The sequence below is a fragment of the Nicotiana tomentosiformis genome, chromosome 2 (genome assembly GCF_000390325.3).
Source record: "Nicotiana tomentosiformis chromosome 2, ASM39032v3, whole genome shotgun sequence".
NCBI classification, from domain to species: domain Eukaryota; kingdom Viridiplantae; phylum Streptophyta; class Magnoliopsida; order Solanales; family Solanaceae; genus Nicotiana; species Nicotiana tomentosiformis.
In genome coordinates this window covers 27,135,097-27,144,751 of record NC_090813.1, presented here as the reverse complement: position 1 = coordinate 27,144,751, position 9,655 = coordinate 27,135,097, and the positions used below count along the sequence as shown (strand labels likewise).

General features: G+C 34.2%; 1 protein-coding gene across 1 annotated transcript; it reads left to right on the top strand.

The window, feature by feature from the left end:
* The first annotated feature begins 2,175 nt into the window (after positions 1–2,175).
* Positions 2,176–9,049, top strand: LOC104114625 (polyadenylate-binding protein 7-like). The gene is made up of 10 exons (XM_009625112.4): positions 2,176–2,538; positions 3,933–4,051; positions 4,151–4,344; positions 4,491–4,750; positions 4,843–4,949; positions 5,031–5,220; positions 6,294–6,583; positions 6,783–6,908; positions 8,102–8,305; positions 8,600–9,049. Exons 1-10 carry the CDS (start codon positions 2,340–2,342, stop codon positions 8,795–8,797), a joined length of 1,887 nt encoding a protein of 628 aa, XP_009623407.1. The 5' UTR covers positions 2,176–2,339; the 3' UTR covers positions 8,798–9,049.
* Positions 9,050–9,655: the final 606 nt, after the last annotated feature.

Genomic DNA, 9,655 nt, shown 5'->3' with positions numbered 1-9,655 from the left:
ATTAATCGAATTATGAAACACATAAGTAATAACAATAATATTGTATCACTTATTGCCCTCTTTTGTTTTGAGTTTTTTATTTTAAGTTAATTCTTTTTAATTTTTCTAACTGTTTTGAGGTTTGAAGCAGTCGTTTTAGGGACAGGGGTTCATTTCTCATACCTTTTACAACCTCAACTTACCCGCTTCTCTCTCTCCCTCACGTGTCTACTTTTTCTTCACGTGCTTCGGACGGGCGTGATGCCCACGTGAGGTCAGTTTTATTAATTATGGATTGCTCCAAACTGAATTTGTTTTTATCTATGTGCTTCCACTCTCAAACAAACTTTTAAAGTCAAAGTTACATGCAAGAGGAAAAAAGCATTTAAGTTATGTTGCCAATGACGGATGGAGGAATGCATAAATGTAGCTTTAAATTTTTTTCTAAAAATTATATGTATAATAGAAGTTTTTTTTTCAACCTATAATATAAGGTTTTAAGAATATATATCCATAAAAATATGTTTCCGATGATTAATATCGTTTGAAAAACTAATTTGTTCAAGACATTAACTTAGTAAATAAAATATCCCACTAAATTAGTTTGTTCATCACGTAATTAATTCGTATGCTTTTTATCTGATTATAGTAAATATGATGCTTATATAATCACTCATGCGTAGAAATAGCGACTATTGAAATTTTTTGTGATAAGTGCAGATAAAATTAATAAAATATAAAAAATATATTTGCAATAATACATATTTGTTTTATGCGTATTTAATTAATAAGTTATTAAAATTATGATAATGAAGATTTGCGAAGAGGTTTGATTAAATTGCTTTATTATCTCTTGAAATATAATTATCAACTTACTCTTTTAGATATACACAAAGCATATAGATTTTGATTTTATTACTAGATTTGAAGTACCATAAGAATAGAAGAATTTAGAAAATCTATTTAATTTTTAGCTTCATATTCCGTGTTCTTTACGCAAATATAACAAACGTTATATTTACGTACACATTAACATTATTGCTATTATGCATTAACAAATAATATGACATGCTTGAAACTACTATACATGCAGATAAGATTAATTATATTTAGAACAAAGTCATGTTTGAAATAATATATATTATTTTACATGCATATAATTAATAAACTTTTAACATTATGCTAGTGAAATTTGCGAATAGGTTTCGACTAAATTTACTTAGTATTTCAAAATTTGTAATTATTGACTTAATAAAATTTCCTAAGATATATAGAATTCATATAGATTTTGATTAGTTATCACAATTACTAACTTACTAATATTTTCTCAATTTATTTGATTCATATAGATTTTGATTAGTTATCACAATTACTAACTTACTAGTCTTTCCTCAATTTATTTGATTCATATAGATATTGATTAGTTATCACAATTACTAACTTACTAATATTTCCTCAATTTATATAATTCATATAGATCTTGATTAGTTATTACAATTACTAACTTACTAATATTTCCTCTATTTATATAATTTCATATAGATTTTGATTCTTTATTACTACATTTTATGTACCATAAAATAGAAAAAATTAAAAATTTAATTATTTCAACTTAATATTTATTTAATTCTTTTCGTAAATTATAACATACGTTAAACATTAATATTAATGCGACTTACATATTAATAAACATCTAAATTGTTTTGTATCCGTATTGAATAAACCAAAGAAATTAATATTATCAAATATACCGCTTTACAATTAACATAACATTTCTACGAACTAATGATCTCAAATAAGAGAGTAGATACCAAGCCAATAATTTATAAAATTAAGATCAACTATTATAATTAATTAGTTTTGCTTCAATCCGTTGCAGCAACGGAAGTTCAATAGACGCGCCCTTTACGAGCGTGTTGACACTGATATCCATCTGTCTCTGTTGTGAATTCCATGCAAAATCCTCTCATAACCCAAACCCCCCGATCCTCTCATACACACTCCCTCTTCACTTTTTAGCTCATTCTCACACTCACAATTGTCCTTTAATTTCCCTTTTTGCCCCTCATTTTTTCCAATTTTCCGTTCCCAACCCTCAAACAGATTTTCCCAATTTTCTTAATTACCCATTTTACCCTCTTAATTCCCATCCCCAGATTACCAGAATTAAAACGCATTCCTTTATAAGGCAACACACCACTTCTCTCTCACTCACTCTCTGTTTCTCTCCTTTTAGTTGCTCCCCTTCAATTCCGAATCGAAACGCCTCGCTTTTTCCTCTCTCTCTACAAATCACACACACACACACAGAGTCACTTTTCTCTTTCTGCATTTGAATTGTGTGAGGCGTACGTACGTCAATGGCGGTTCCTCCGACTGTACTACCTGCAACGCCGGCATCGTTGTACGTTGGTGACCTTCACCATGACGTAACCGATGGACAGTTGTTTGATTCTTTCTCTGAGTTCAAAAGCCTTGCTTCTGTTCGCATCTGCCGTGACTCATCCACTGGCCGTTCCCTCTGTTACGGCTACGTTAACTTTATTTCTCCTCAAGACGGTATATATCTCTATATCTCCCTATTTTTATCTCTTTTTCCATGTATATACATTGATTGCTAGGGTCTCTGTGTGTACGTGTCTTGTTTTTATCGATAGAAATGTTCCTTCGTGTGATCGGGTTTAAAATTCAACTGAATTTTGATTTTGCATGGCGATTTTGGATCAGAATTTCCTGTTGAATTAATTTCATGAATGATCAATCGATAATTGAATAGACTCTAATGTAAAAGTTTTGGGATTTTGTGTTTACGGTATGGACAAGCCACGAGCTTAAGTGTTTTAGTCTATTAAGGTTGTGGTGCTGGTTTTGGCTATTAATAAATGGATCAATTAAATAATCAGATAGTCTGAGAGTGAGAGAAGAATGTAGAGAGGCCGAATGTCATTTTTGCTCTTTTAGATAAAAAAATTAAATTGAATTATTCACTGTTTACTCTTGCATGATGTTGCTTTTAGTGTACTATATGCTAGTTCTGTCTAGTGATAGAAAAAATGTATAATATCGAATGCTGAGGAATTGACTGTCTGATTTGAGTGATTTTTCTGCTGCAAGTCATCTGATTTGATCTGTCACTGACATTAGCTGTTAGGAGTATATGTTTGTTGGTGCTCTATGAAATAAGAGGTATATAAGTGTATATCTTGTGACTTTGTCGGTTATAACTTGAAGGAAGTTTATTGTTTTTTCCGGTATGAGTCATTTAGGTAGTTCTTCTTACAAGTTGGATCCTTTTAAGGTTGACATTAATTACATGATGTTTTTTAGGTCCTTGATGATTCATTGGTTGGATGGTTATTCTAGATCTCGGTCTTGTTGTAATACTCGTTAATTGCTTTTGTCGTCTAATTGCTTTGTCGTTTTGGAAAGTTGAGAGACTGTACGGAAGCAAACTTCATTAAGTGTAGTTTAGTTGCTTTTATCGGCTAACAGCTTGTATCATTCATGAAATGTTGTGGATAAGCGAATTTTATTTGACTTGTGATTTTGGCATCCAGTGGATGAGCTAATCTTTTTTGATTACATTCCAGCCCCGTCTAATGGAAAAATAAAATTCAATTGGGAAATAAAACTATTTTCCCCACATGAAGTGTGTGATATTCCAAGAAGATGTCGAAACTAATGTAATAATTAATGTGTTAGTAAGTTTTTCACTGACGGCTGATAGTCATTTTTTGTTTTTTCCTGTCCTGTGATATCTTCTTAGAAAGTTCGTTCTGGTTAGCATTTATTACACTTCTTGGACCAATGAGACTTGACGAACAATGATAGTGCTCTTTAATTATCTCTGTCGTGTATGAACTGTTGTCATATATGGATGAGTTTTTTGGAAATACTGTGTGGTTTGATTTTTGACTTGGAAAACTTCTTTTGTTTCTGAAAAATATGTGCAGCTATACGCGCTATTGAGGTGAAAAATAACTCCACTCTCAATGGGAAAGTTATAAGGGTTTGCTGGTCTCGTCGTGACCCTGATGCAAGAAGAAGTGGGAAAGGAAACGTGTTCGTCAAGGTACGAGCATCCTTTGATTGAGTGAATAGCGTTCAATTGATTTGAGATCTTAACAGCTTCTCTATTTTGATCTGCATATCCAAATTGTATTTTTTACAGAATTTAAGTGATACAATTGACAATGCGAAGCTTCAAGAAATGTTTCAAAAGTTTGGAAATACCTTATCTTGTAAAGTTGTCTTTTCTGAGGAAGGAAAGAGTAAAGGATATGGCTTTGTCCAGTTTGAGTCTGAAAAGTCTGCGAATGCTGCTATTGAGAAGCTTAATGGGACCATGGTTGGAGACAAGCAGATGTATGTGCATTTCCATATTTGTTGCAATCATCTAGCTTTCCATTTTGCAATCATGATGAACTTAGATGAATTGATTGTTTTGTTGTTTATACGCTTCTTATCTAAGTCTATGTATTTATGAATATCTTATGACATTGATGGCATAGGTATGTTGGTAAGTTTGTTAGAAAGAGTGACCGGATTTTGCCCAGCCCTGATGCTAAATACACAAATTTGTACTTCAAGAACTTGGACCTTGACATCTCAGAAGAGCATCTTAGAGAAAAATTCTCTGGGTTTGGGAAGATTATTAGCTTGGTCATTGCAAAAGATGAGAGTGGAGCTTCAAAAGGTTTTGGATTTGTGAACTTTGACGATCCCGATGATGCTAGGAGAGCAATGGAAGCTATGAATGGATCACCAATTGGTAAGTCATGGCTTTGTGATGCTGTTGTATTCTCAATGTGATTGCAGACGTTCTATTTATTATTTTGTCTGAGACATGTATGCATTAAGTAGGCTCCAAGACCTTGTATGTAGCCCGAGCACAAAAGAAAGCAGAACGCGAACAACTTTTGAAGCGTCTGTTTGAGGAGAGAAGGAAGGAACAAATCATGAAATACCAGGTCCTCATTCTCATTTCTTTATCACAAAGAAATTATTGTATTTATAATCTATTTATGTAAATACTTGGATTATCATGTCAGGGTTCAAATGTGTATGTCAAGAATGTTGACGATGATATCTCTGATAATGAGCTGCGCGAGCTGTTTAGCCAATGCGGCACAATTACTTCTGCAAAAGTTATGCAAGACGAGAAAGGTGTGAGTAAGGGCTTTGGATTTGTATGCTTCTCCACAGCAGAGGAGGCCTATAAAGCTGTGAATACTTTTCATGGTGAGTCATACATTTTAAATATGCTCAAGATCATAATGAATAACTAGGCGGTGAAAGTTATTTCACACGAGGTAATTATGGTGACACATGCTACAATCTTTTATTTCTTCCCCGTGATCTTTTTGAGCACCACAAAACCAGGATATAGGATTTATGTGGAGCATCTCCATGATTTTAATCAGTTCACTGTAGGAAAAATGACAGATATGAACCATCTAAAAAAGCAATTAAAATGAAGAGCAAGTGCTGCCAAATAATGAGGCTATCTATTTGGCTGATATGTAACAGACCAAGGTCATAACACTAAAATTTTAAGGTAGAAACATGTGCTAGTGCTAAAGCAAACATATCTTTGATGAAGCTTGTGAAGCGAAATGAGTCAGTTATGGTCAGCGACAGCTATTAAAAATTACATTAAACATCTTAGACTCTTAGAATTAGATTATAATTCTTATTTCTTGTCACGGTCTCACTTCATTCAGGTGGAAAGTTCTGAATTGAGCTTCATGTCATTTTGTATTTATGCTTTTGTTTTCACCTAAATGCTTCGTAGAGCCAATTTTATCACTAGTCACTAACAGGCTTTAGATAAATTTGGCTGAAACTTCTTTCCGATATGTTTCTTGGTTCAGTGAAATTTGTAAATTTTTACTAGAAAAGCAAATTAAGGAGACAAGCCATCTTTAGTTGCTCAAGAAGCCTAAATTTTGTTCCAGCCATTTTGCAAGTAATAAGACAAATAAATAGAGGAATTAGGCCAAGCTTGCGTATATTATTGGTCAAGTATATGTTATGTGCTTATTCCTTGTAAAAAAAATGTTTATGTGCTTATATCACCCCATGCTTGTATCAGCACAGTCTTCACCCAATAAAGGTGCTTCAATTTTGGAAATTCTATGTTGTCTCTTGTTTCCTCTCTCATATTCTTCACCTACTCTTCAGTGTACTGACAGTTTCCGTTCTTGAATTGAGTGATTTATTTGCCATAATAGGTGTCTTGATCTCTTCGCATCACAGTTCGGCACTAACTGACTACACTGTATGAGCTTTGATGTTTATGAGATGTTTCACAGGATTTATGTTGGGTCGAAAGCCGTTATATGTGGCTATTGCTCAAAGAAAGGAGGAAAGACAGGCCCAACTACAGCTTCTATATGCACAACGACTTGCAGGGCTAACAGGACCTCCAGCTATGTTTCCTGGTGGATATCCTCCTTTTTACTACCCAGCCCCCGGTGTTGTTCCTCAAATGCCAACACGACCTGGGCTGATGTATCAGGCTCTTGGTGTGAGGCCAGGTTGGAGGACTAATGGGTTCACAAACACCACTAGACCTGCCTTTCAACCTTCTCCAGTTCCCTTGGTTAGTCCCTGTAAACACTCATAGCACTTGGTATCTCTAATTTCTCCACTTCTTGGAGTTTGTTATGGTCCATTAAGTTCTAATTGAATGCACAAAAAATTTATCCTTTTAGCACCAGTTGGGACACGTTAAACTGTGTTAACATGCTATAACTTAGACTTATGATGAAGGAGGTTACAGCTTGCATCTTATTTTTCAGATTCCTAATAATTCCCGACAATATAGGCAGAACAGGGGAAGGATGAATGGATATATGCCAGCTTCAAACGTGACCAGTGTGCAGCAATCAAGTCAATCAGTGGTGTTATCAAATGGCAATTCTCAGGTGGTTAACCTCCTTACCTATTTTACATAAAGTGAAAATTTGATTGTCCAAATGTAAGGGAATAAGTTGTACAAAAGTGCTTTTTAAAAAGTTCTATTTGGAATGCTTAGGTTAAAAACTCTTAACTTCAAAAGTTTGACATTTGGGGCTTCCATGAAATATGAGCTTGCATTTAGATTGAAAGGGATTAGTATACTTAAATTCATAGTCAGGTAAAGGATAGAATAATTTCGCAGAAGCATAAAGATTAGTATCTATTCCATTCTCAATTTTGGGTAGCTACTCGTGATTTTTGGTGTTGATAGTATAGTTTTTCAAGAAATCTTGCTTAACATCCTTTATATTGCCACCAGAAGTTTGTTTCATATTTTTGAAACATCTTGGCCTTCAGTGTGCTGGCACTAAATTTCCTGAAATTGTTGTGGTTAGTTGGTTATTTCTAATTTGTGGTATTGCACGATCATATATCATTATATCCACGGTTGCCTTATATTTACCTCAGCATTTTGGTACCACTCATGTCTCACAAAGTAGCTAACATCAGTACTTACATTCAAGTTACACAGGAATTTTCATCTTGAAATGGGAACCGGGTTACTTTTCTTATTTCTCCCCCTAAACCGATTCTCTTCAGAGTTAACATATGTTAGAACTTAAATAGTTGTAATTAGAACCACTTAACACATTGTATAGTCCTCACACTTACTGGTCTCAACTATCGAGTAACTATGTTGTCCTCAAGTTTTAGGCATGGCGTGTGCATGGGCCATTTTGTTTGAGATAGTTAAGCTGGGAGTTTTCCATTTTAATCCTTCTTTCTCCTTTTGGAGTACTAAAGAATGCATCTGCATAGGATACCCGCGTCTTAAATATCTTCTATTCTCGATTAGAATTCTTTTGTCAAGTAAATCGATATATTTCCCTTTATAATCACTTAGAAAACCTAGTACCATATTTAAAAAGATGAGAGCTGGTCTAGCCATTTATAATTTCGGAGAAGAGGTTTGTTTTAAATTTTAAAAGATAGCTTATTTGTTCATTTTACTTAGTTGTGTACGTTAATAAGCTGCAAACTTCTACTGTTGGTGAATGCCTTAACCTAGTATAATAATTATTCCAAAAATCGCTAATTATTCTGTTTGATTGGTGGCCTATGTATCACTAAATACTCCCAAAATTTTGCATGCATGCAGCGTGGCGGGCAGTTCAAATATGTGCCCAATGGCCGGACTCGTGACATGAACAAAGGATCTGTTGCATCAAATGCTGGTTCTGCTGCAGTTGGATCAGTTGCTGAGGGATCTCAAATGCTGAGTACCTTGCTTGCTTCTGCTGCTCCTGAGCAGCAGAAACAGATACTTGGAGAGCACCTTTATCCTCTTGTCAATCAACATAAGGTGAGTTTCTTTCTTGCTTTCCTTTTCCTTAAATAATAGCTACTCGCTGGATTTCTCATGCCAAAAGGTTGAAGAAACACTCGAGAAAGGACTTAATCCATCCTTAACAAAGCGATCTCTTAGTTTGGTCATTTATCAAGAAGCTCTTTGAAGCTGTCAAGTTTTGTTCTCACTTACCTTTGGTTATTTACAATAAGTCTAACCTCAGTTAGTAGCGATTGGTCTTCGATGTTTCCTGACATCCAAAGAACTAGTAAAGTCATCTTAATAATGAAAATTACATGGTTTCTGCAGCCCGACCTTGCTGCAAAGATAACGGGAATGCTCTTGGAGATGGACAATGCAGAACTACTGTTATTGTTGGAGTCGCCGGAGTCTCTGGCAACCAAGGTGGAGGAAGCTGTTGAGGTGCTCAAGCTGTCCAAGGCTAAAGTTTCCAGCCAAGATTCACTTCATCCAAGTTTTCTTTCCGCGGAAGTTGCTGTCAACTGAGGAAATGCTGCAGTGATAATTTTGTCTTTAGAAAAGTTTGAGTTTTCTGGGGGGATGGTTAGGTAATAGAGTAAGCAAGGGTTGTCATACAATCTGGCAACCCCACACTCCGCTGCATGGAGTTCACATTTCGGCTTTTTGTCTGAAAATAGACTTACCTCTATTTACCTTCATTTGAGGGATTTACTTCAGATTTTACATGACTTTATATTATATTTTGGTTTTAATGCAGACTTTTGAAAAAGTTTATGATGGTATGTGTCTCTTTTATATTTGTCTTACTTTAATATCCTTCTATATATGAAGTGTGCATGGAGATAGCCTGTTTGGCTAAGCTTTTGGAAGTCAAAAGCACTTTTTCTCCAAAAGAAACCACAGTTGTTTTGTGTGGAGACTTGAGGTGTTTGGCCAAAAACAAGAAGTAGTTTGAGAACCAGCAGAAACAGTTTTTCTGTTGTTGGAGAAGATACAAATTTTTGCTTCTTCAACGAAGGAGAAGCAAAAATTAATTCTTTCAAGACAAATAAGTGTATTTACCAATTATCTCCTTTTAATTTAACCCATATATATCTCTCATGAAAATTTATATTTACCAAACTCTCTCCTGTTAATTTAACCCATATATCTCTCAAATATAATTAAATACAACCCCTCTTGTCCTCTTCTCCTTTTTACTTCTTGTTTAATTATATATATATTTATATTGATTGAAAACCTTAATATATACTTATATTTTATGTTTTAGATTTTATCTAAATAAAAGTAGAAACTTCATTAAAGTTTTTCATAAAAATATGTAAAATAATCTCTCTATTTAAACAATGTTAATTGTAAAATGAATTTTAATAGTACTATCTT